Source organism: Mobula birostris, chromosome 3 (assembly GCF_030028105.1).
Source record: "Mobula birostris isolate sMobBir1 chromosome 3, sMobBir1.hap1, whole genome shotgun sequence".
Lineage (NCBI taxonomy): Eukaryota > Metazoa > Chordata > Chondrichthyes > Myliobatiformes > Myliobatidae > Mobula > Mobula birostris.
This window is the reverse complement of record NC_092372.1, coordinates 173076744-173104569: the sequence shown is the minus strand read 5'-3', so window position 1 is coordinate 173104569 and position 27826 is coordinate 173076744. Positions and strand designations below refer to the sequence as shown.

The following is a 27826-nucleotide window of genomic DNA, read 5'->3' as shown; positions in this document are numbered from 1 at the left end:
AAAATCCCCTCCACAAATTACTACCCCTTGAGAACTGACCATTAGGTCAAAAATGTGTCTATAAAATGACCATTCACAACCTGGAGGAGCATAAACATTCAGCAATGTTATTTCTGTACCTTCTATTCTTCCTGTGATTTTTACAAACCGTCCTTCTTTGTCTCTAGTCTCTGAAATATGTTCATAATTGAGAGTACTTGATATTAAAGTAGCTACCCCTCTTTTGTGACTCAATTTATATTATGAATAAAATACATGCTTAAAGCCCATTCTTTTTAATTTTCCATGTTCAGATTGGCTCATATGTGTTTCCTGGAGGAAAGCTATTTGTGCCCTCTCTTTTTTCAATTTAGACATAATCTTATTTCTTTTAATTGGATTCAAAACCCCATTAACATTATAGGAAATTATTTTTACCAATTCAGTTTGCATTTTTCTCTAGTAGAAAAAAAACTCTCCTTTTCTAACCAAACAGTAAGCAATCCCTTCTCAGCAGTAAACCAAGACATATAACCACACCCTAGACATTTTTGAATGTGTAACATCTGAAAATTTTTCCCGACTTCCCACAGTGAGGCCTGAGCACCGACCCGCCTCAGTTCAGAGGGATAACCTCTATCTTCACCCTGTGTTAGAGGGCCCTCAGCAGTTTGAGTAATCATAGAGAATTTTCTCCTATTTATGTCTCGACCAAATTGCTATCATTCAAGTTATTCCGCCTAGTTTATTTTCAGTTACCAGTTTTCATTTTACCTTTAAGTCCAATTTACTCTTTTCAGTCATTTCTCTTAATTAATCTGCGTTCTCTGTACATTCGCGTCTGAATATTTGCAGCTTTTCCTTGTAGTTTGACACTCTGGTTCGAGTGGAGCGTCCTCGCCACACTGGCTTCCACGACTTCTGCCGAATCCTCTCCAGTAGCGACTCCGGTTGGGTGATAACTTTAATAGGTAGTCCCCGGTCCGCCAGGTCCAACGTTGCCTCCTCCACCGTAGCGTAAGTTTTTGTCCCTTCGTCGTAAAAGACTCTCAGCCGAGCTGGATACAGGGTCTGGAATTTGATGTTGTTTTCCTTCAGGACTCTCCGTGTTTCCGTATATTCCTTCCGTCTGGCAAGAATCCCCGGTGCGTAGTCGTGGTCTAAACTGATTTTACAGTTGTTCCACATGAAACCTTTCTCTTGCCATGCCCGTTTAAGCACCTCTTCCTTCGTTCTGAAACTGAGAAATCTGACCAGAATCGATCTGGGCTGGGCGCCTGCCGGAGGCTGTGGTGCCAACGCGCGGTGAGCTCTTTCTATCTGTAGGTCTTTTGCGGCCGGTATGTCAAGGTTCTCTCTAAGTAGCTTCTCCACGAAGGGAATCATCAATCCGGGTTTACCTTCAGTTCCTTCGGGAACTCCGTAAATCCTCACATTTTCCCTTCTCGAGCGGCCTTCTTGATCTATTAGTTTCCACTGGAGCTGGTCCTGCAGCTTCAGCATTTCTGCTATCACCTCCTCTGCGTTTTGTAGCTTCTCTTCAATTCCAACAATCCTCGCTTTGGCTTCATCTATCCGCGAGTTAGTTTTTACTATTTCTCCTTTAATATCTTCCAGCTGTTTGCTGTTATCTTGTCGGAACTCGCGAATCTCTCCGAGAATCAAGGACAGAGTCACCGATTTCCCCCTCATTATCTCCGTCCTGGCTTGCCGTAGGGGAGCTAGGCCCATCGCCTTGCTGCGTCTCTTTATGTTTATCAGCCTTCGGAGCGGACTTTTTAATCTTGTTCTTAGACATCATCCTTGCCCCTTTTATTAATATAGTTATGTAATATTAAGTATTTGTCTAAATTCGATTATGGGGCAGTTTACCTTCCTTTTTTTGTCGAGAGACCTTTTCCTTACACCGCCATTCCCTTGATGACCCGGAAGAGGGGGACTTGTTTTCTAAGGTAATGTCTCATTCAGGTGAGTAATTAGATGAGAGCCTGGATAACACATTATGGCAGGTGACTTAAACATGATGACTGTTACTAACTAGCTTATTTCCCAACTTCACTTAATATCCATACAATGTCCTTCCCTTGTCGGCACTAGATGACATTCCATGGATGGAAATACTGCTTTGAACACGTAATGCAAGTGGCAGCCTTATCGTTTGTGTTGCCCTGAATTTCTTATGTTATTGTGCATGGACTTTTAAACCCTGTGGTAAATAATTATCAATAATGCAGTGGGAATATTTGCAAAATGTTTCTAATTTGGATGGACAAGGCATTCAAAAATATCCTATTAAGGAAAGTAGTCAGGGAAGTGATTGGGTTAATAAGATTGGAGATTTAATTATAACAAGTCTTATTGCCTGCTTGTGGTTAGGCATGTAGCCAGGGCTTTGTAAATCAGAGGTAAGATATTTTCTTCAAACTAGGTATCAATGCATTTAAAATTTTCAGTTTAAAATAAAATGCAAATAAATAGAAAATTTATACAAAAGATTGGGTAAATTGTTTGAAGTAAGGGGTTTGAATGCTAGGGAATAGAATACTTTTCACTTCAGTTCAATGTAAACTAATTCCATTTCAGATGATGCAGACTGGAAACCTGATTTATTATGGTACAACACAATTTTCCTGAATGAGGATTTTTTTCTGACACCAATTATTTCACGCACCTGTTTTGCTAATGTGTTTACATTGACATAACTTCACAGAGCCTAAACTTCACGTGCTGTCAATTGCAGAGATTTGTACAACCTGAATTTTAGGACTTAAAAAGATAGATTAATTATTAATTATTTGAATATTATTGAGGTGACAGGAGGAAAACATTTAATTGAGCATAGGGGGAGGATGTTGGGTTGGCCCAGAAGGTGAAGAGACAAAAGATACAAGGTATGTTAGCTTAATGATTGTAGTAATGGTGGGTGTTTTTCAACTGGAAACCTGTAACATGTGATCTAGCAATGGGGCTGCTGGGATCTTAGTTTGTAAGACTTATGAGAATGTAGGTGGTAGACAATAGGAATTCACTGGAATCATAGCAAAGAAGATTGTCTAAGGTTACAGTGGGACGTATATCAACTGGAAAATTCAGTGGAGTGGTGGCAGATGGAATTTAATCCAAACAAATGTGAGGTAATGCAACTTGGGAAGTCAAAATCTTGTAAGACATATAAATGGCAAGGAGCCAGGAGCTTGATATCCAGAGACACCTGCTCCCAGAGTGGCAATAAGGTAGTGAAAAATACATTTGATATTCTTGCCTTCAGATGCTAAGGAGTTGGGACATCATGTTGCATTTGTATAATTTAGGGAATCTTTTTACCTCAATGCAGCCTATTTGGGAACAGCATCAGTGTCCATTTGATAATGTTGGCTGTCATCTTAGCTCCATTAATTATCAAATGTGTAAGATTTTCTGGATTGAATGCAATTCTTGAAGGGTAGTCCAAACTCTAGTTTTTTTTAATATATAGGTATTCTATAAGAGATTTGGATTCTGAATAGAATTATATTTATATGTTTTATTTCTTTGCAGCTGTTAATGTATAACTCAGAAGTTGGCAGCAAGCAGTTTTATCAGAAGTGTGCAGTCCAGACACTCGATTGTGCTTGACTTTGGATCTGAAGATTCATTTTGTAATAATTCTGCAAGAACATGCTTTATACTTAATATTGTCATTTGTCTAAGTTAAATATATTATATTTTATAAATGAAGTTAGTTTGTATCAAAGACAACATGAATGAAAATATTTTGTATAACAGCTTAAAAATAAGTGCCTTCCTTTTGGTTTACTATAGAATTACCACATAGTCATTGTAGTCCAAGTGTAATTTGCTTATACAGTATGTAAAACTCAACCAATCCTTACAACCATTTAGTGTTCTTGCTCTAAGTGCCAGTAAAACGCCTCTTTGTACCCTTTTACTTTTGCCATGCTGGCAAAGTTTTTGATGTTTTGGGGCAGGAAATGTGTCTGAATGACTAGTTTCTGTATCTACATCTTTGTGAATGCTGACATATTGTGTGGAAAGATCAGTATTGGTTCGCTTTGTAAATAAAATGAATCCAGTGTGTACATATTGTTGTATTTGCATCTTTTTCAAGCTCTTCCTCATCACTGGTTGATTTAATACTGAAAAAAGATGCCAAAATATTTGCAAGCTGATACAAACAACAAAACTAAAATACAGATGCAAGATATGACGAGACAAGAATACGGACGCTGGAATCTGGATGTAAAAACGTTGCTGGAGGAACTCGGCAGGTCGGGAGTATCTGTGGGAGGAAATGGATTGTCAGTGTTTTTAGGTTGTGAATTGTAATCTACACTAAGGGAGTAGAGGGGAGATGGCCAATGTAAAGAGGTGAGGGGTGGGCAATAGGTGGGGTGCAGATGGAGTCTGGTGAGGGAGAGATAGGTGGAAGGGATGAGGCTGTGATAATGGGATCATAACTATACTCCATAGCTCCTTAGCAGTCAGTAGCAATGTGTACACAATATTATGTTTTCCTCTTGTGCTGGTGAATGGTTAATTTTCAGTTGAAAGATAATACAGAAACTGGTAATGTGACATAAAATGGAACCTGTCTTACAGTCTTAAAAAGCCTGTTAAATTCATTGCTTTTATTAATAGCCTTCTCAAATTGTATTGTTACATCAAAGATACAAGTATATCTGTAGATGTGTGTAGTCCAGTTCTTTCTTTCAAATCAAACTACATTGCCACATCCCTGTTTCTACTAAAGTGCATCTCTTGGCCCTTAAATTCACTATTCAAATATTTCTGCACCTTTCACCACCTCTGTCCCCTCAAATCTGCTGCTATTTGGATTATGTATTAAATACCTCAATTTTGTGTCACCTGAAAATTTTTTAAAAATGTGTCACAAGGTTTAACACCGAAACTAGCATTGGTCTGATAACTAATCCCAGGGAACACAACTATAAAACTGTCTTCCTGACTGAAAAGGAACAAGTCAATATGAAGGGAAAGCACTGCCCATTCTGGAAATACTGGGTATGGTATGTGGCACCTGGCAAGTGAAATATTATGTTACTCCTCTCTGCACCATGTGGCGCATTGGGTGGCAACTTTGCCATGGCTTTAGCATGTTCGCCTTTTTTTTTTACAAGGCTGGGTTGCTAGCTTGATGGTCAAACCCAGCACAGATGGAAAGCGTGCAAAGAACTGGCTGGATTTGAACCAGTGGCTGCTCCCCTCTAAGTCTGGTCTGATACCCCTGGCCAGCCTGGCAAGAAAACCAAACAAAAAATTCAATGTTCAGGAAAGTGCAGCTTCTGTGAGCTTGTGCTCATCCTTCTAGTTTTTAATGTATAAATCACTATTACAACATGCCAGATAGTGTCAGTTTCATATAAATTTGACATTTGTAATTGTTTTTGTTTTAAGAGCATCAAGGTAGCTGCTGTCTATGATTTCATATCCTCTTTGGGTTGAGATCTCCAAAGATTTTCTAGCTGTAGGAGTTTTTCAGTGCTGAATGACCAACCTGATTTTATGGTTTGCACTCCAGCCAAGAAAATCAGCCTCCCATCTACTGTGCCAAGCCACCTAGTTTAAAAAAATGTTTTGCTGCAAACAGCATATGCTCTGAACTGTACAGAATAGACCCTATCTGCTCAATTTCTCCTCATTCAATCAATGCACCATTCCAGAAATGTGAACTTTGGCTCAACTTTCACTTTGCAATACTGTTTTTCTCAATTTGAGGCCCACCTTGGGTCAGGGTTGAACATGGATATTGCCTCCTAGCTGTCTACATGATGACACAAGCCAAGGCAGTACGATATGGAGAGCGAGCTTGTTGCCCATGTAGAAGGATCTCGCTCTCCACGCACTTGATGAATCCAAAGGAACAGCAGATTCCAGAACTGTGCATAACATTTCAGATCCAGGCTCACCGGGGCCACGTACAATTGACATCTATACTCTTGCACTCAAATTCCAGTGCATTAAAATTCAACATTGTTTTCTGTCCTAATTAGGACGTATAAAGTGATGCTTTAAAATACTAACACCTCAATATCTCACCATAAAAACATGTATGTTTTATTTAGCCTAGAAGAGAATTTGGGGCACAGAACAATCAATCAGAAGTGGCAGGAGCCTTCGGAACCTCGTTGCGGCAGGATACTCAAGTATAAGTCCATAGCTTCCTCAAAGCGGCCACACAAGTGGACAGGGTGGTAAAGGTGACATATAGCTTATCTTCCTTCATTAGGACAGTACAGAGTTAGCAAGTCAGTTTCAGCTTAAAACTTTTGCTGGCCCACATTTGGAGTATTATGTGCAGTTCTGGTCACACTACAGGAAAGATGTGGAAACACTGGAGGTGGTGCAGAAGAGGCTCATCAGAATGTCACCTGGATTTGAGAGTACTGGCTGTAAAGTTTGCCAAACTTGCATTGTTAAAGGCTGAGGAGGAGACTTGGAAATGTATGAAATTGAGAGGCATATATCAGTCTTTTTCCTATTGTGTTGGAAATGTATACTAGAGGAATATGGACCATGTGTTTTCTTGGATTAGATTGGCATCATGATCAGTACAAACATATTGGGCTGAAGGGCCAATTCCTGTGCTGTACTGTTGTATGCAAAAAGGTTAAATGTTGTATCTCCAACAGAAGCACCGGAAATTGCCAATCAGAAATGAAAAAGGTACTGGAACAGCAGTGACTGGCCCCTTCACAACATGAAGGGAAGGGCAGGGAAATATTTGGTTCACTCCACTCAATATTTATCCCTCAGCTAATTTACTTCCACTTTGCTGCTCTCTAATATCACATGATTAATTTTATTAATGGTTTTTGTCATCTCAAATTATCTACTTTCTGCTGTTCAGGCACTGAATTTCTTGGTCACATTTAGAATCTCTGCCCTGTCTTTGCTACATTTCTGACCATTGAATCCAATGGGGTTTTATGGCCTCACACACAGTCTCTACTCAGGCTGGACTGCTTCACTCTGCAGTCTTAACACTCGCGGTAAATAGCAGTTCTGCTTGCGGATGAAAGCTACTGTCCTGTTGCTTTTGCAAAGCATCCTCCAAGAAATGACTATATTCCCTACACCTAATTTCTGTACATACTTCAGAGAGAAAGTCAAAGAGTTGGCTCTTTGCACAGGCTATCTAATTATCCCCACCTGCCTTGTTACCCTGTGACATAACAACAAAAAGTAGTGCAATTTCACACAGTTTAATTTATTTCAGTTACAGAAGTACAAATAAATGAGTGAAATAAAAATACATATGATTATAGTCAAAATACAAATTTATTTTAAAAATCACATATGACTCATCGGAATTTACGTGGACCCAATAACCTTCCACCTGTCAATACCAAAGAGCAATGTTTTGGGTTCAGTTAAGACATTTCGCATTCTGGCCATTTATATTTTACAATAAAGGCAGTGGAGAATGTGCAGAAATAAACATCCAAATACACGGTTTCACTATTACAAATTTCTTAGTCCTATAAAGAGCATACTGAAGTAGTGTGATTTTAACCAGTTTCAGTATAAAGTGAGCAACTAAATATATTGACACTTAGAACTAATTAACAACTAAAATCATCAACAATTATAAACTGGAGTAGAACCTATATCAATTAATCTGTTAATACACTGCAATGTCAAAGTATGAGAATATTTGTAGAATTAAGGTGACTCACTGCTGTAGATTTCTTTCTACCTTATTGAAATATTATTTACATCTTATTTGATGCACAAGCAAATAATTTTAGTAAAGAACAATTGCCTCAAAAAAGTTAGTAAATGTTACTTGGACAATTACTGTCTCAACAGCTCTTTACATACAATCCAAATATCCAATTATGTAATCAATATCCTGACATCAGTTGTCCAGATGTGGGTGAAACAATTGCAATTAAGCAAAGTTAATCAATTATATAAAAGGCATTAAAATTAAACATGTCTTGCAATCATTCTCCATTAAAATTAAATTCTTTTTCCTATTTACCTGCTGAGCTCCCAATGTTATGAGGCAATACCAATTTTAACCCAAACTTGAAGGTGGAAGAAACACTGATTCAAAAGAACTACAGCCATGGAGTAGTCCAATCATTAGTTACAGCATTACCTTATTGACTGTCTGCATGGAATAACTATATCTTGTTTTTACTACCCACAACACAGCAGTGTTTTAACTCACATTCACCCTGAAGCCAAAGGCAGGTTGGTCTTACACTTTTCCCTGTTGTCACAGTTTCTCTCCAACTCTTTGCATTGAAGGTCTGAATAGTCAGATCAGAGACAATTTGTACTCGACTTCAACAGAGGGGGAAAAAGTTCCAGCTGATCTAAGACCCCTTTCCAAGAGGATGTCACAGTCTAGGGGAGCAGGTACACAAGCAAGGAAAGTTGTAAATCCATAATTTTATGTGTTTCAGGGAGATAGCTAAAAATCAACAAGCAGAAAAGACTCCAGGGTCTGTTTGAGCGCATGTTTAGCAAACCACACAGCCCTTGAATAAAAAATTATTTGAATGTAGCCAGAGTGGTACTAGATAGAAATGTATCTGCTAAAGATCAGAGAGTCTCTTATACAGTCTTTCAATACTGTTGGACATTGTGGTCATGCTCCAAATCAGTACAATCTACATCCACTGTTAGTCACTCTTTACATTGACAGAAATACATGTTTATCTTTCTCACATCAGCATAAAATATTTTAATACAAATTGATAAAAGCGTGCTAGATCTCACTCACAGACATAATTTGTCCCTTCCACCTGGAACTTGACATGTATCAATTTGCAAATGGGGCAGCTAGACTAAAATTAATATTCTTGATTTTTGTGCAAGTGTAATCAGACTCTCAAAGGTGGTGGTCTAAAACATCAACGTCTCATTGCTCAACATGACTAACAAGTGTTCAGCCACAGACACATTTACATCTACAGTAGAAAGGAAGTCAATTTTCTGTGCTGACTGCAGGAGGAAAAAAACCACAAGCCTCATTGTCCATTTCTTTATTTCCTTATACCTCTGCATCACATCTCTCACACCAACTCCCTTTGCCATTAAGCTACATTAAGGGGTAGTTTACTGAAGCCTGTAAATTAAACAAGGCAATTCATCTTTGCAATGTGGAAAGTGAAGGAAGCTCTCAGAGGAAATCCATATGTTCAGAGAGAACGCACAAACTCTATACACACAGCACTTTATGTAAAGCTCAAGCCTTGGTCCCTTGAACTGTGAAGCAGCAGCAGTAACTGCCACACCACAGTGCTGAAAATTAATCAAATATTTCTCACTCAGATTTTAGAACATGCACTTTTCTAAAGACAAAGAAAGCCCCACCCCACTAGAAATTCGCTGCTGCCATATTCATGAAAATGCTAAACATTTTTAATCTTACTGAATACTCATGTTTCTTCAGATTCTTTTTACATTCAATGTAAAAATGCAGGTTTTTTTTATTCTACCCTTGGTTTAAAAGACAGGTAGACAGGCATATACCAAGGAGGCACTCATATTGCTTTTCTTTACAACCTACTCTGAGTGGTTGATAGATGGTCAAACTCAGTATCAAGAGAGTAGAACAGAAATAAATTTAACAAATTTCATTTTATTACCCTGCAAGTTTTAAGGTAATTATATAGTCAGAGAGCTTTATTGTGGAGATTTAAATACTGAAAAGGACCAAGTTCATTTTGCAAAGTAGCAAAAAAATGCCTAGGTAAGTAATTATTTTTGCACAGCTGAAAACAGGTTACTATAGAGAAAAAAAGGACAAATTTTGGTAGATATCATGTAATAATCAGAAATACAGAGAACCACATATTTATTACCAGTAACTGCCTGGAGTTTTGCAAGTCTACAGCATTAATTAAAAAACACACTTAGTAAAGACTTGATCTTCATATCAGTTTATAAACATTTTTCTGTAAATAGTTTGTAAATGTCTACCTTGATTAAAACATAGTACTAAAAGCATTCATTATTTAACTTCATTTCTGATTAATAGCACATTTTCTAATGAGTAGTTGTTTGAAGAACATACCGACACGTGCTAAATTGATGCTATTAAGCACATCTTAAAACATACAAATTTTAAAAATTGATAAAAGCAGTATGTTCTAGTTTTCCCAACTACGTTCTCTATATAGGTTAGTGACAGGTTACCTGGTCACCCATAAGCTTTCAGTAATAAATGAGTAAATATTTTAAACTTGAAGAGTGATACATGTTCAATCTGAATCCTATGCAGATCAGCCTAGGAGGACAGAGTAACAAATTCATACACAAATAAGCTGCAATGCACCTGAAGGCGGTGGCTCGTTAATAAAGACAACCTAAAATTGCCTTAACTTACTTCATAAAAACTAGTGTTCAACCACCAACAATCTTTTTCTTTGAAGATTTCCCATGCATTTTCAGCTACGTGGAAAGTGTCTGCACAGCACTGCAACATAATGATGCTACTTACAAGCTTCATGTTAGAAATCAGACTGGCTAGTATTCTCAAAAAAATTATACTAACATAACCAATTCATTTGCAGGAACAATCTCAACTGATATAGCACTGCTCTAGTTTGCTAATTAGAAACAAATGTTTGACTATTAAAGAGCTTTCAATGGTGATATTTAATAAGGACAAAGTTTCTTGTACTGGTAATGCAGTGGACAAACTATCCTGGAATAATAAAATCCCAGACCTTTTGTTCTTCATATTGCTGCAGTCCTTTAAGAATCACATAAATTATCAGAAATATTTCAGTTGTTCAGTCGTAGACTTCAAGATAAAGCATGTACTTAAATATTGTTCAAGCAAGTTGAGTAAATTATGTAAAGAATTCAGTGAAAATTAGTGTACTTGTGTTGCCATTTTGCTTTAAACAATTATAAACAAGATTATTTTTAATATAACAAGATTGATTTAAACAATTAAAGGCACAATAAGCAAGTTAGGATGTCATTTAAATCCAAGTTTCCATAAACAAAATGTAAATTCTTCATAATAGGGAAAAGCTTCAGACCAAGAAACACCAACATTACCACAGATTACCAAATTCATTAATCTTATCCCATCTGCCTACACTGCAGCCTATTAATTATATACATAAAGGAAATGTGCTTAAATGAGAGACAGCACTTTGTCTCATGAGTTCGACTCACAACTAGAAAATGAAACACCTGACATTTAGGCCAAAGAAGATAAGAGATCTTTGAACAGTTTACTTTTGTGGATCAAGTCCAAGTATTTAAAATACACACACATACAAAACAGGTAAGTTATTTATTTTAAAAAAGTGAGGTTTGCCTCTGTAGCTCAGACAGTTGCAGGCTCATTCAATGGCTCTGTCTCTCCTTTGACATTTTCAGAGCTTCTTTTTGTTGTATCAGTTGGCCCCGTTTCTTTTCTGCTAGTGGACCATTTCTCTTCTATCAAATACAGCACAACATCCACTATGAAGGCAAAAGAAGCCAGGAATCCAAATGCCTGAAAAGTAAATGCAAACAAAGCTGTTCTCATGAAGCCATAAACTAGACAAATAATCAGTTGGAAAATATTCTCAAAACGTTAGAGCCAGCTCTCTACAAAAAACAATTCCTCAGCTCTTTCCTTAACATACTGCAATGTTCTTCTCTCCCTCAAGTATCTATTCACTTTTGAAAGCAAAATTAAATCTGATTACATCAGCACTCATTCAGTAAGTGAGCTCCAGAATCATTGCCATTTGTTGAGTCAAAAAAACTATTCCCCACATCCTCTATGATTTTGAACATTCATTTCACTGACTGTAAAAGCTTTTATAGATATGTAAAAAGGAAAAGACTGGTAAAGACAAATGTAGGTCCCCTACAGACAGAAACAGGTGAATTGATTATGGGGAGCAAGGACATGGCAGACCAATTGAATAATTACTTTGGTTCTGTCTTCACTAAGGAGGACATAAATAATCTTCCAGAAATAGTAGGGGACAGAGGGTCCAGTGAGATGGAGGAACTGAGCGAAATATATGTTAGTAGGGAAGTGGTGTTAGGTAAATTGAAGGAATTGAAGGCAGATAAATCCCCAGGGCCAGATGGTCTGCATCCCAGAGTGCTTAAGGAAGTAGCCCAAGAAATAGTGGTGCATTAGTGATAATTTTTCAAAACTCGTTAGATTCTGGACTAGTTCCTGAGGATTGGAGGGTGGCTAATGTAACACCACTTTTTAAAAAAGGAGGGAGAGAGAAACCGGGGAATTATAGACCGGTTAGCCTAACGTCGGTGGTGGGGAAACTGCTGGAGTCAGTTATCAAAGATGTGATAACAGCACATTTGGAAAGCGGTGAAATCATCAGACAAAGTCAGCATGGATTTGTGAAAGGAAAATCATGTCTGACGAATCTCGTAGAATTTTTTGAGGATGTAACTAGTAGAGTGGATAGGGGAGAGCCAGTGGATGTGGTATATTTGGATTTTCAAAAGGCTTTTGACAAGGTCCCACACAGGAGATTAGTGTGCAAACTTAAAGCACACGGTATTGGGGGTAAGGTATTGATGTGGATAGAAAAATTGGTTAGCAGACAGGAAGCAAAGAGTGGGAATAAATGGGACCTTTTCAGAATGGCAGGCGGTAACTAGTGGGGTACCACAAGGCTCAGTGCTGGGACTCCAGTTGTTTACAATATATATTAATGACTTGGATGAGGGAATTAAATGCAGCATCTCCAAGTTTGCGGATGACACGAAGCTGGGTGGCAGTGTTAGCTGTGAGGAGGATGCTAAGAGGATGCAGAGTGACTTGGATAGGTTGGGTGAGTGGGCAAATTCATGGCAGATGCAATTTAATGTGGATAAATGTGAAGTTATCCACTTTGGTGGCAAAAATAGGAAAACGGATTATTATCTGAATGGTGGCCGATTAGGAAAAGGGGAGGTGCAACGAGACCTGGGTGTCATTATACACCAGTCATTGAAAGTGGGCATGCAGGTACAGCAGGCGGTGAAAAAGGCGAATGGTATGCTGGCATTTATAGCAAGAGGATTCGAGTACAGGAACAGGGAGGTACTACTGCAGTTGTACAAGGCCTTGGTGAGACCACATCTGGAGTATTGTGTGCAGTTTTGGTCCCCTAATCTGAGGAAAGACATCCTTGCCATAGAGGGAGTACAAAGAAGGTTCACCAGATTGATTCCTGGGATGGCAGGACTTTCATATGAAGAAAGACTGGATGAACTGGGCTTGTACTCGTTGGAATTTAGAAGATTGAGGGGGGATCTGATTGAAACGTATAAAATCCTAAAGGGATTGGACAGGCTAGATGCAGGAAGATTGTTTCCGATGTTGGGGAAGTCCAGAACGAGGGGTCACAGTTTGAGGATAAAGGGGAAGCCTTTTAGGACCGAGATTAGGAAAAACTTCCTTCACACAGAGAGTGGTGAATCTGTGGAATTCTCTGCCACAGGAAACAGTTGAGGCCAGTTCATTGGCTATATTTAAGAGGGAGTTAGATATGGCCCTTGTGGCTACGGGGATCAGGGGGTATGGAAGGAAGGCTGGGGCAGGGTTCTGAGTTGGATGATCAGCCATGATCATAATAAATGGCGGTGCAGGCTCAAAGGGCCGAATGGCCTACTCCTGCACCTATTTTCTATGTTTCTATTTCAATTTCTAATCATTTTTCAAAATTCTCTCCTCTAATAACATTTGCTCCAACTGCATCTATACAATATTGACACTTCATATTTCTCAGCATGTTCAGTTCAAGCTAGTTTACATTATTTCTTCAACAAAACAGATCTAACAAATAGCTTGGTACAGGACTCAACTGAGGCTTGCCTCCTTGGCACGGGTAGCTCAAACCTTACCCAAACACAAGAGGTTCTGCAGATGCTGAAAATCCAGAGGAACACACTCAAAATGCTGGAGGAACTATGCAGATCAGACAGCATGCATAAACAGGAATAAATAGTTGATGTGTTGGACTGAGACCCTTCAGTCTCTGCCTCCAGCATTTTGTGTGTGTTGCTCTCAAATCTTACCTTCTCACTGGCTCAGTGAGATACCTGTGGAGGTATGAACACTGCAAGCAACTTGGCCTGATTGCTCGGAATAGGGACAGACACCAATCACAATGTAAGGTTGAACTTTTGGTTTGGCTGGCTTGGCCAAATACAAGGTCTAGACCACGTTCTGGGTGTGTGGGGGGGGGGGCGGGGGGAAGAGAGAGAGGCAGGGTGGAGACACGTCTCTACCAAAGGAGATGTGAGGTGCTCCATGCCTCCACTAGCCTGCTGGTCATTCTTCGGCAATGCGTAGTACCTGCTTAGCCCCCTGATCAGGGTTATATGAAGCCATGGGAGCAGGTGGTGGATGGTCATATGAGCAGCCTGTACATATGACAAATCCTGACTATGTGACCACTGTCACCAGGCACACAATCTTTGAAGAGTACTGTTAATGGCTGGGGTCACCCATCTCGTAAAGACAGTGCCCATAAGGCAGCAATGGCAAACCACTTCTGTAGAAAAATGTGCTAAGAATAATCATGGTCATGGAAAGACCCTGATTGCCCATGTCATATGACATGGCACATGATGAACGAGACCACACTCTACCCTAGGAAACTGAATTGCAGGGCAAGACACAGTTTGTTTCTTAAGCTTAGCCTAGCTGATAGTAATTTAGGAAATCAGCCTCTGCCAATGCTCCTGGCTAGGTAGATATCAAAATTAAATGATTTTCACAGCCTCCAATGTCTGTAAACCATACTTCAAGAAATAATTTTCATACAGCAGGAAACAGTACAGCCAAGTTGCATATAGTAAATAACAGGCAACTCATTTGGTTTTGTTACGTCAATTAAGAAAAAGGCTTTGGCTAGGAAACAAACCAAAACTTATTAATTGTTTAAGACAGAACTATTTGAGGGGATAAACTACCATCTTTTAATGACTAGCATGAAAGATAAGTAACACCTAGATTTTTGTGCTCAAGAATCTGGAGTGGGTCTTGGGCCAACAACCTCCTGGGAGGAAGCTTGTTACCCAAAGAGCAGATACAGAAACTAAATCACTTAGGGGGCTTCCAAAGCTCCTGGAATTGCTTCTTGATTACAATTCAATTACTTACATGACAGCATAAGGAGGATTTAAAAAAATGGCAAAAAATAAATCTTACCACAGCAGCTTTCTCCACATCAGATCCTCCATTCCTGGCTGCAAACACGATTGAGGCAATCACGAAAAACAGCGCTATTACAGCAGTATAATACAAGTCCTGTTGAGGAAAAATGATACCAAGTGAGTTCCAATTCCTTAATCAGTCAGTGTTTTATCAAAAGGAGGCTGTGCAAAAGCTTTAGAAAAATCAAGGAATTAGACAAGACTATTAAAGATGACCGACAACTATCGGGTAGTGGACGCAGTATGGACTTAACTAATGCTTTCAGTTAGGTCCCTCATGGTAGGCTCATCTAGAAGATTAAGGCACATGGGATCCACAGAGACCTGGTAGACAGGATTCAAAATTAGCTTAGCCACAAAAACACAGACGGAAGTGATGGAAAGATGTCATTCTGACTGGAGTTCTGTTTTTAATATGTAAATGATTTGGACAAAAGTCAAAGTGGGTCAATTAAGACCATAAGACATAGGAACAGAATTAGGCTATTTGGCCCATTGAGCCGGCTCCACCATTTCATCATGGCTGATTTATTATCCTTTTCGAACCCATTCTTCTGCCTTCTTCCTGTAACCTTTGATGCCCTTACTAATCAAGAACTTATCAACATCCGACCCAATGCCTCCATCGTCTTCTGTAGCAATAAACTCCACAGGTTTACCACCCTCTGCCAAAGAAAATCTTCATCTCTGTTCTAAAGGAATGTCCCTTTGTTCTGAGTCTGTGCCCTCTGGTTGTAAACTCCCTCACTACAGGACACATCCACTCTATAGAGGCCTTTCAATATTTGGTAGGGGTTTCAATGAGATCCCTCCCTCATTCTTTTAAAACTCCAGTGAGTACAGGCCCAGAATATCAAATGCCCTTCATAATGTTGAGGCTTAATATGGCATTGGTGAGGTTTCATTCGGAGAACTGTGAGCAGTTTTGGGCCCAAAGAGAGGACTTGCTGACATTGGAGAGGTTCAAAGGAGGTTCACGAAAATGATTCCGGGATTGATAAGTTTGTCATATGAAGAGTGTTTGATGGCTCTGTGCCTGAACTCACTGGAATTCAGAAGAATGAGGGGTGACCTCACTGAAACCTATCCAATGTTGAAAGACCTCTATAGAGTGGAAGTGGAGAGGATGTTTCCTATGATTGGGGGGGGGGGTCTAAAATCAGAGGACACAGCCTCAGAACAGAGGGGTGACCTTTTAGAACAGAGGTGAGGAGGAATTTCTTTAACTAGAGTGAGGTGAATTGTTGACACAGACCGCCGTGGAGGTCAAGACATTGGGTATACTTAATACAGAAGTAAATAGATTCTTGATTGGTCAGGGCATGAAGGGATACGGGGAGAAGGCAGGAGATTGGGGCTGAGAGCGAAAATGGATCAGTCATGATGAAATGGTGGAGCAGACTTGATATATCAGAGTAACTCTGCTCCGATATCTTATGGTCTTATACGTAAGATTTTCATTCCCAAGATCATTCCTGTGAACATCCTCTGGACCCTCTCCAATGACATCACATCTTATCTTAGATAAGAGCCCAAAACTGCTCACAATACTCTGTGTGGTCTGACCAATCCCTTATAGTGCTTCTGAATGACATCTTTGCTTTTGTATTCTAGTCCTCTCAAAGTAAATGGCAACATTGCATTTGCTTTCCTCACCATCAACCCAACCTGCAAGTTACTCTTTAGGGAATCCTGCGCAAGGTCTCCAAAGTCCCTTTGTATCTCTGACTTCTGAATTTTCTTCCCACTTAGAAAATAGTCTGTGCCTTTATTCCTCCCACCAGAGTGCACTTTCCTACGTCATATTCCAAACAAGTCCACAGATGACAAACATTGGTGGAGTTGTTGATCGTGAGAAAGGTAGTCAAAAGATTGAGCAAGACATAGTCTAGCTGGAAATATGGGTAGAGAAATGACAGATAGAATTTAAAGTTTAATCCAGATAAGTGACATACTACATTTTAGGAGGACAAATGCACAAGTAAATGGCAGGACCTTTAGGAGCATGAAATGCTGAGGGAACTTGGGTGCAAGTCCATATCTCACTGCAAGTGGCAAATCAGGTCAAAAAGAAGGCAAAGGCAGCAATATGCATTGGTCTACATTGGTTGGGGTGTTGAGTATAAAAGCCAGAAAGTTATGTTGCAACTGTATAAAGTTCTTTAGTTAGGTTGTATTTGGGATATTGAATGCAGATCTGATCACACATTGCAGGAAGGGTGTGAGACTTTAGAAAGAATGCAGAAGAGCTTCACAGGGATGTTGCCTGGATTAGAGAGCATTATTCATGTGGATAAGTTAGAGGGACTTCGACTGTTTCCCCTGGAGGTTGCAGGGCAAATGTAACACAAATATATAAAACAATGAGACGCATATATAGGGAGGAGAATCAGTCACTTTCATAGGGCACAGTTATCTTACAGGACATAGCTTTAAGGTGAAAAGGGGAAAGTTTGAGACAATTAGTTTTTTTTAAATGGAATAGTAGATGTCTGGAACGTACTGTCAGGGTACATGTTGGAGCCAGATTCCTTTAATTGCCTTTTGTCTGAACAATTAAGTTTGTCCATTTAAAATTGATGGAACTATGAAAAATAACTGGCGCAGAGCCGTTTTGTAACATTTCAAAGCAAATTATTCAGATTTTCCACCCTCACATTAATTACAAGAACGTACTGGTTTCCCCAGAACTCCTCCTATTTCTGACCAACACTTTGGCGCTTCACAAAATCATTTAAAAATACTCCGGTAGTCTTTTTTCACATGTATGTCAACATAGTTCTATCTCCATTAACAGAGTCTCTTTCAAAGGGTGCAGTTATCCTACAAGGCATAGCTTTAAGGTGAGAGTTGGAAGGTTTGCAGAATTTCTATATCAAAGTACATATCTGACATCCTGACACAAATGAAGAGAAATTTACTTCAATCAAACACCTCTGTTATCGGCATCAACCAAATATTCCATTTCCCCTTCAAATCCACCTTTGTAAATTCTGGATATTACAACCCACAAAAGCTCCTGTTTTCCAGACCTAGAGTAGCCTCACTGGGAACTGGAAGCCGATTTCATGCTTCATCAGTATTAGTTCAGCAAGTTACTCCAGTTAGTTTTCTCTTTCCAGAGTTAGCCCAAAATTAGGTGGTGAATTGGCAACATGCAAGGATTAAGGGATGAGCACTCCAGTTTATCCTGGCTCTTCCGGAATTTAACTATGAAAAAGCAAACAGCTCCAATTTACATCATAAAAGAATCTCAAGCATTGCAAGACTGGCTCCTGAGTTTTTGCTTGGTAAAGGGATCCCAAAACAGCTAGTAGGTTGCCTTGTTCATAGAAGGGGTTTAAATAATTTTTTGGGTGGACGCCATCAGTGCCTGAGGCTTTTTATGCTTCTGTTGGCCATTGGACATATTGATGTCATCTACACCAAATATTCAGATTGAATCTTCTTAGAAGCAAATGATTTATCATTTTCTATTTCTTACTTTTAGATCTTTCCACCTTAAGATATTCCACAAAGTTTAATGGATTATTTCTGAAGTGGTTGTATACAGTAACCACCTGTTCACCAATTAGATTCTGCTCATTCCCATTTTATTCAATCCCTCAAATTCTTTAACCTGCATTACAGGTGAACCATTGCATATTCAATATTGCACCTTAAACCCAAAAAAAAGTACAAGTTTATCTTTTTGGCAAGGATAATAAAAGCAAGTTCACTCCGTGGCCAAATGAATTTTTAAGTTTTTCTTCCTCAAGAAGAATCTTCAAAAATTGTTTCATATTTTCTTCTGGCATTATTTGTTATGAAGAAATAAGCTGTCGGCTCCTTTCCCAAATAATATAAGAGAAAATGCTAAAGACTGTAGACTTCCAGAATTTCTAGCAATCAGCAACCAACCACTCAGCTTAACAAATCCAATGAATATTTTAACTGGTTGAGGAAACAAGCAGGAGAAGGATATGGGAAGAAGATGAAAGGATTTTACATCTTAGAACTGAAAATGAATCCTCCAAACCTGGCTTTCATAAATTACAAATCTTGCCAAGGTCCAGCAGACCATGACACTGAATCATAACGACTACTATTTCTGCAACTGACTGTGAGACTATTTTTTTCTAAATTAGAATTAGCACATACAGTCAAGGAGGAACTGCATTATCAATTTACTTTGAGCAGTAGAAAAAGCATCAAAGAAATCAAAACAATGCAGCATCTGGATGAATTAAATGAACATGATTATTTCATAATGATTTCAGTATGAAAAGGAACTATTCAACTTACTACAAACGGAAAGATCCGGATTATTAGATTTCTGATTATTCCTGACTTATAAATGGCAAATTAAATGAATTTAAAATGCCATTCTGTTGTTGGGGATCACAGTTCAATGAAGTTGGTTACTGCTAATGCAAATAGTAGCATCCAGTCACAAAGAAAGATTTTTTAAAAAACCCTGTGGTAGTGGAGGGTAAAGATACAGGACATTACCCCTCAGGAATTAAATGTTATAAAAAGTGACCAGATCAATACACAGTTCCTCTTTGTTCATTCTGCTAGTAACCCACATGTTCAAATGAACAGGTGCACTTACTGCTGCAGTTTTTTCAGAACCAGAAACTTCACTGAAAAAAACCCCTACAAATTTCAAGTCCTTCAGTTCGTGCACACCACGTTAGCTCTACAAACAGCAGAAAACCTAAATTGGCACCCTTTGTTGAACTTCCCTATAGTTCCACCCCTCACTGGTTCCATGTGCTCATCGTCACTCCACCCACTGCCTACCAGCCACTTTCGCTACCTTTCCCCCTCCACTTCACCATCTGCTTCTAATTTGCTAATATGTTTTGTTGTTCTTTTTCAGTTTAGGTTCCCACCTATTAGCTATCAACTTATCTCAGCACTACCGCATCCATCACCCCAAACTGGCTGCATCTCACCATTAGCCCTGCCCACCTAGTTGCACCCATCACTTAGCAGCCTGTCTTACTCCTCCCCCTCACTGCCTTCCTCACCCTCACTGTCAATGTGATCCATCTGTAGTGATATTCCCTAACGAGCTGTAAAATTATCAACTGGCCCATCACTAGTTTGGACACAGTCAGGGTAAATAATTTAAAGGCAAAATACTGCAGATGCTGGAAATATGAAATAAAGTTATGAAACACTTGAAACATTCAGCAGGACAGACAGCATCTGTGGAGGGAAACAGAGATAATATTCAAAGTGGATAGTAATTTTGACAAAGAGTCATCAACCCAAATGTTTTCTCACTCTCCAAAAATGTTAGCTGACTTGTGAACTATTTCCAATATTTGCTTCCAACCCATCCTAATGAAACCTGGAAAAATACATGTTATATCTCGCTAACTTGATTGAGAATAATTATCTACATGCTGGTCAGAACGGGCTAATCTCTTAGGAGTTTGAAAATAAACATTAATTCATGTAGTACGAAAACTGTCTCTGGTTCATTTTGAAGCCATTGTAGTTCAATGACTAACTGCAGAAAATAAATGCCTGAATGGTACTGAATCATCCTAGGCACATTGCAAACAGGCTCATCTACAATGGTGCAAATGGAGAGGAATTCTCATGTCCACAGAAAATACACTACTAGGTAAAGGAAAAATATTAGGGAGTGGTATTTTCAACATTTGGAAATTCTGCGAGTAAAATGTAAACCCATGTTGCTGTACTTCAGTTCTGAAACAAATTAAAGATTGCCAGTAAGCCGAGAAGGTATCAGTTGGAGGAGAACTTAGAATTACTTTCAATTTTTTTTTACATATAAAAGTAGAATTGGCAGCTTTCAGCAAATGTTATGAAGAATTGCAAGGAATTAGCAATAGTTCCAGAAAATAAACTTCAAACAGTGAATCTTTTAAGCAAGCATTGTCCTTGAACTTCAGGAGGATGGTTGGAATTTCAGGGCATGAATGCAATGGAATATTTAGATTTTTAAACATAACATGATCAGAATCAGGTTTCCTATCACTGGCATACATTGTGAAATTTGATCATAGTCCTCTTGAAATGAGTGTCAGAGCCTTTTTGTATTGTTCAAAATTTACGCAAAGTTGAAACTGCTATTTTTATGTAAAATTAGCAACTTATCTTGACTGTCGCTCATCTTCGCACAAAACAAAAGGCAACTTGTCCTACAAATTTCAGTTCCATTCTTTGATTAGCAAAATAATCCATATCTACATGTATACAGTAAATAACAGTTGCACCAAACAAATACTGGCAAATAAACTTCAGCAACCCTTGCCATTCAATTATATCATCACTGTTGGTATTTTAGAAGAGCACACTGATGGGGAAACTTAATAGACTGAATCTGTTTAAGTTAACTCAATCCTTCACCTGCTATCATAATCTACATGTACTAACGTAGAACAGAATGGAACACAACTGTTCAGTCTGCCAATTCCGGAGCCTAGTTATGAAGAAACATGGATGCCTCTGCAGGTAAAATAACAAAGCCCTGAACTTGGATTGGCCTGACAGACATCATGCCTGGGAGTTCTATGAGTGTGTAAAGTTCTGAAAGAAGGGATTTTATAAATGAATAACATTCCAATGAATAAAAATTAAGGCAAACTTATGGCATGGTCTTGGCTATTTTCTCAATTAGTTTTGTTCTTTAAGAGTTGTCCCAAATAAGAGGTGGCCCTGATTAACCAGAACTCAGCATATATAGTGCTTTTTTACACCTCAGCTCTAGCGATGCGAGATATGGAACACTAACAAATAACATTCAACATAACCCCATGAGGCAGCGCTTAACCATAAAATAGCACAGCACATTCAAAGGCCATTTGTCTTGTGACGTTTGTGTCACTTCTTTATTTTGCAGGTGCAATTCAATTTGATCTTTTCACATTCTTTACCTCCATTGCGTCCCTGTCCCACGTTTAACTTTTGTAAAAATCAAAAACCATTCTGAAGCTGCTTCTACCCCCCTTCGACTATCCAATAACTACACATTTTCCATAACGAGATTAGTTATGTCATCACAGTTGTTCATGCCCCTCAATTTCATTGTAACTTCCTTAATACATTTTACAATAATCAGTTAAAGTTTACACATGGTTACATTATGCATTTTAAAAACAATGTACATTATTACTCTTGTACAACCAATATGTTTGATTTTAAAAGACCAAAGTCTTTTTAAAAAGTAAACAAAAGATATCCTCTGTTATATGATACTGTGATACCATCTTATGGAAGTTTTTATTTTATAAGATCAACAAACAAGTCACATTCAGCACAACCTCTGCTCTTTCAGTTTTGCAAGTTAAACATAGCTATCAGAAATTACACAAGCTCCTTTTGTGGTTCATTCTGTAAGTTACGCCCTTAAAACGATTTCAGATGAAAGCAACTTCAAAACCACTAGTGCAACAAACTCCTGCCACTCATACTAAATACAATCAATTTAGAGCTTTAGCAATGGCTACAACGTTCACTGTGCTATACCCACCTTGTAACCAGACTACCTGCACAATATGGTAACAGGCTGACTATCAACTTCTATTTGACATTGTAGCAATCGGAATAGAGTGGCTTTAAATGTTTTCAGAGTCACAGACAGAAAAAGACCTTTTACTTCATCTTAATCTATGATGCCCATGAAACATCTATGAACACCAATCTCATTTTCTAGCACTCAGCCCTTAGCCTTCAGTGACTTACTAACATTTTCTATAGTTTTTTTTAAAATCATAGTTGTATCATGGACTCCCTGTTCTTGCAATTCAATGCCTCAGCAGAATACACACATCCCGTATGCTTCCTTAGCCACCTTACTCATGAGTGTTGCTGCCTTTAGGGCTCCTTGGATAAGTTTGTACTTCACAGGCCGTACCATTCATTCATTGTTTAAATCTTAGCTCTATTGGTCTTTGCAAAGTGCATTGCCTCCTGTTTTAGAGGATAACTTCATTCAGTATTTCGCTGGTCAGTTTACATCAACATCACCCTGTAGCCTACAGACTATCCTCAATATTAATACTGGCACAAATTCTTAGGTCATCTTACCTCGCAAGTTCACTCATAGAAAATTGCAAGGGTCCCTGAGCCATAACCTTCAAGAAATCAACTATCAGGAACTTTAATCCTCAAAACCCCTTAACCAGCACTTTCTGCCTTCTACTGCCAAGTTATTTTCATACCCATTTTGCCAAATCGTCCTGGAATCTATAGATGCTTATCTTTTGGGACATTTTAAAAAGACTTGACTGATGTCCAAGGAAACGACATTAACCACACTAGATTCAAGATTGTTTAATGTCATTTCCTGTGCACAAGTGTAAAAGGAGGACAAAGTAATTGTTACTCCAGATCCGATGCAGCACAAAAAAACCCCATGAAAGTTAAAAAACACAATACATTTTAAATACACTAGATAGTTTATACAAAAAGATTGATTGCATATCCATAAAGTGACACTAGTCTGTTCATAAGGTGACTGACAGGAAATAATGAAGCAGTGGTGGAGTTAGTGGGTGGAGGTGCTCACGAGCCTTACTGCTTGGGGAAAGTTACTGTTTTTGAGTCACGGACGCTATGTATTCCCCCCCCACCCCCACAGGAGTGGGAGGAGCAATTCGTGAGAACAGGTTCAAAGTTCAAAGTAAATTTATGTCACCCTGAGATACATTTTCTTGTTGGCAATCACAGTAAATAAAACGAACACAGAATCCATGAAAGACCACACCCAACAGGACAAACAACAATTGTGCAAAATACAACACTGTGCCAATACAAAAAGAGGGAAAAAAGAAAATAATAACACTAATAAATAAGTAATAAATATCAAGAACACAAGAGAAAACATAAGGTGAAAGTGAGTTCTTTGGTGGGATCCTTCATGATGTTACTGACCCTTTTCCGGCATCTTTCTGTAAATTTCCTTGATGACAGGTAGGCTGCTGTCAGTGAAGCACTGGGCAGTTTTGACTACCCACTGACCCACTGTGGAGCCTTCCTGTCTGCCGCAATGCAGATTCCACACTAAGCTGCAATGCAGCTTGTTAGGATGCTCTCTACTGCGCATTTGTAGAGTAGCACGAGTATAGATATACAAAGTCCAACTCTCTTCAGCCTCCTCAGAAAGCAGATGCATTGATGTGCTTTCTTCACTGTGCAAGATGTGTTCTGAGACCATTAGAGGTTGTGTCGTGTCCGATGTGCACTCCCAGGAATTTCCACTGATGTGCCGGCAATGTAAAACTAGTGCCTGAAGTCGATAACCACCTCCTTTGTCTTTTGACATTAAGAAAGAGGTTATTTGCCTGGCACTAGGCCTCAAACTCCTCTCTGTAAGCTGTCTGATCATTGCAGCTGATGAGTCCCATCACTGTTGGAGCAGCGAACTCGACAATGTAATTGCTCGGGTGTCTGGCCAATCAACCCACCTCCCCATTAAAAATGAAAATCAATCATATGGATCTTCCCTCAAAGCCAATATTTCTCCTCAATAATGTTGATAGCAAAGATGAATTACTGAAGAAAAACTGCTTAGAGCATGTGTATGGCAGCGAATGGGCAGAGGGACAGAACGAATAGAAAAGAAGGTCTGTACAAGGCTGGGGACCCACTCCAGCCCAGTCACAAGTGGGAAATGAAATTGACAAACACATTACTGAACAAACAATTGGCAGCAATTAGGCAGCCAAATTTGTGGATGACAGAAAAATAGGCAGAAAGGCAAATAGCAAGGGGAATACAAAGAAGTTTTTTTAGAAAAGATGAATGAATGGGCAAAAATTCAGTAAACAGAGCATAATATGGGAAAACTGTGAATTTGCTCATTTTGGTAAGAACCACAGAACAGAGTATCATTAGAAATATTCCAGAAAAAACTGAAGTACAAAGGTGATTTGAAGGTACTTGTGCATAAATCCTAAGTAGCTAGTACAGAAGTCCAAGTCCAATTTATTATCATATGCACAGCTACATGTATTCACAGGTGTAATGAGAAACTTACATGTGACATCACAGGTACTTCACATTATATAAGCAGTGTTCACAAGAAAAGCAAATTAAGCACAATTTTTTTTAACAAGAAAGAACTGTCCTTTGTTATTCAAATAACAAGCCATGGGTGACAAAGGACATTAAGGACATCCTGAATGCTAAAAGGAGGGCGTTTAGAGATGGAAATAGGGAGGAGCTGAGGGCAATACAGAGGGACCTGAAAGCCAGGATCAGGGAGGCTAAAGACAGGTACAGGAGGAAGCTTGAGTGGAAACTCCAGCAGAACAACACGAGAGAGGTCTGGAGGGGGATGAGGACCATCACTAAGTTTCGGCAAACTAGCAACAGAGGAGCTGAAGGCAGTGTGGACAGGGCCAACGAACTTAACCTGTTCTTTAACAGATTTGACATTGTGACCCCTGCCCATCCCCCACAGGAGCCATCTGTTGTCGGCCCCCAACCAACACATATTCCACTCACCCCTCCTCACAGTCCTCCACCCTGCTCTCATGACTATACCCCTCCCCCACACGAAACCACCACGGTGGGCTTCACAGCTGAACAGGTGAGGAGACAGCGGAAACGTCTCAACCCAAGCAAGGCTGCAGGACCGGATGGTGTCAGTACCAGGGCACTCAAAGCCTGTGTCCCTCAGCTATGTGGAGTACTTCGCCATGTATTCAACATGAGCCTGAGGCTCCGGAGGGTTCCTGTACTGTGGAAGACGTCCTGCCTCGTCCCTGTGCTGAAGACGCCGCGCCCCAGCGGCTTCAATGACTACAGACCAGTGGCATTGACCTCCCACATCATGAAGACCCTGGAGAGACTTGTTCTGGAGCTGCTCCGGTCTATGGTCAGGCCACACTTAGATCCCCTCCAGTTCGCCTACCAGCCCCGACTAGGAGTTGAGGATGCCATCGTCTACCTGTTGAACCGTGTCTACGCCCACCTGGACAAGCCAGCGAGCAATGTGAGAGTCATGTTTTTTGACTTCTCCAGTGCGTTCAACACCATCCGCCCTGCTCTGCTGGGGGAGAAGCTGACAGCGATGCAGGTGGATGCTTCCCTGGTGTCATGGATTCTTGATTACCTGACTGGCAGACCACAGTACATGTGCTTGCAACACTGTGTGTCCGACAGAGTGATCAGCAGCACTGGGGCTCCACAGGGGACTGTCTTGTCTCCCTTTCTCTTCACCATTTACACATCGGACTTCAACTACTGTACAAAGTCTTGTCATCTTCAGAACTATGACTCTGCCATAGTTGGATGCATCAGCAAGGGAGATGAGGCTGAGTACAGGGCTACTGTAGGAAACTTTGTCACATGGTGTGAGCAGAATTATCTGCAGCTTAATGTGAAAAAGACTAAGGAACTGGTGGTAGACCTGAGGAGAGCTAAGGCACCGGTGACCCCTGTTTCCATCCAAGGGTTCAGTTGTGGACATGGTGGAGGATTACAAATACCTGGGGATACGAATTGACAATAAACTGGACTGGTCAAAGAACACTGAGGCCGTCTACAAGAAGGGACAGAGCCATCTCTATTTCCTGAGGAGACTGAGGACCTTTAACATCTGCCGGACAATGCTGAGGATGTTCTACGCGTCTGTGGTGGCCAGTGCTATCATGTTTGCTGTTGTGTGCTGGGGCAGCAGGTTGAGGGTGGCAGACACCAACAGAATCAACAAACTCATTCGTAAGGCCAGTGATGTTGTGGGGATGGAACTGGACTTTCTCACGGTGGTGTCTGAAAAGAGGATGCTGTCTAAGTTGCAAGCCATCTTGGTCAATGTCTCCCATCCGCTACATAATGTACTGGGTGGGCACAGGAGTACATTCAGCCAGAGACTCATTCCACCGAGATGCAGTACTGAGCGTCATAGGAAGTCATTCCTGCCTGTGGCCATCAAACTTTACAACTCCTCCCTTGGAGGGTCAGACACCCTGAGCCAATAGGCTGGTCCTGGACTTATTTCATAATTTACTGCATAATTTACATATTACTATTTATGGTTCTATTACTATTTATTATTTATGGAGCAACTGTAACAAAAACCAATTTCCCCCAGGATTAATAAAGTATGACTATAACTATGGCAATTAGAATTTTCAAAAAACAACTGAAGTCCATTTTAGTGCAAAGTAATCATTGTGTTGCAAAACTGTAGTGATAAGGGAAAAGATAATAGTGAAGGCTATCAGAATGTTGACCTTCATTTCACTGAGATTAGAATATAAAATTAGGAAGGCGCTTTTTGGAACCCGTGAATGGAAGAACAGTATTTCACCAGTGGCTTTTCAGATTCAGATCACTAGGTTGATCCTGGGTATCGAAGGGTTAACTTACGAGGTTAATCATTTTGGAACTCTATTCAGTTTATGTCATAAACTGTATTCAAGTACGTGAATGCTCAGTGAAATGAAAAACTTGCTTGCAACAGCGTGACAGGAACATACAATCAGATACACAACATCCACAAGAAAAAAAACACAAACTGAACAATTTTTACAAGAAAGAACATAATTAGAACAAAGAAACACAAGTCTAATGTAGTGCAAAGTAGCCATGGTTTTGCTACACTGAGGTAGGGACTAGAATTGTGTGAAGTCTGGTTCAAGAACCACATGGTTGAAGGGAAGAAACTGTTCCTGAACTTGGGATGTCATGATTCTGTACCTCCTGCCTGAGA

At 39.6% G+C, this 27826-nt stretch overlaps 2 protein-coding genes across 5 annotated transcripts in view; one reads left to right on the top strand and one right to left on the bottom strand.

The window, feature by feature from the left end:
* cmtm7 (CKLF-like MARVEL transmembrane domain containing 7) overlaps positions 1 to 4058 on the top strand; it is a 32127-nt gene extending 28069 nt beyond the window's left edge. For both annotated transcript variants that reach the window (XM_072253698.1, XM_072253697.1), the window contains exon 5: positions 3517 to 4058. In XM_072253698.1, coding sequence (XP_072109799.1) covers positions 3517 to 3530 — 14 coding nt within the window. In that variant the 3' untranslated portion in view covers positions 3531 to 4058. The remainder of the gene's footprint in view (positions 1 to 3516) is intronic.
* A 3133-nt stretch (positions 4059 to 7191) lies between these two features.
* The window catches only part of LOC140195422 (CKLF-like MARVEL transmembrane domain-containing protein 6), a 69994-nt gene continuing 49359 nt past the window's right edge, over positions 7192 to 27826 (bottom strand). For all 3 annotated transcript variants that reach the window (XM_072253695.1, XM_072253694.1, XM_072253696.1), the window contains exons 4-5: positions 15140 to 15238; positions 7192 to 11470 (exon numbers count right to left, since the gene is read on the bottom strand). In XM_072253695.1, the coding sequence (XP_072109796.1) occupies positions 11300 to 11470; positions 15140 to 15238 (270 nt within the window). In that variant the 3' untranslated portion in view covers positions 7192 to 11299. The remainder of the gene's footprint in view (positions 11471 to 15139; positions 15239 to 27826) is intronic.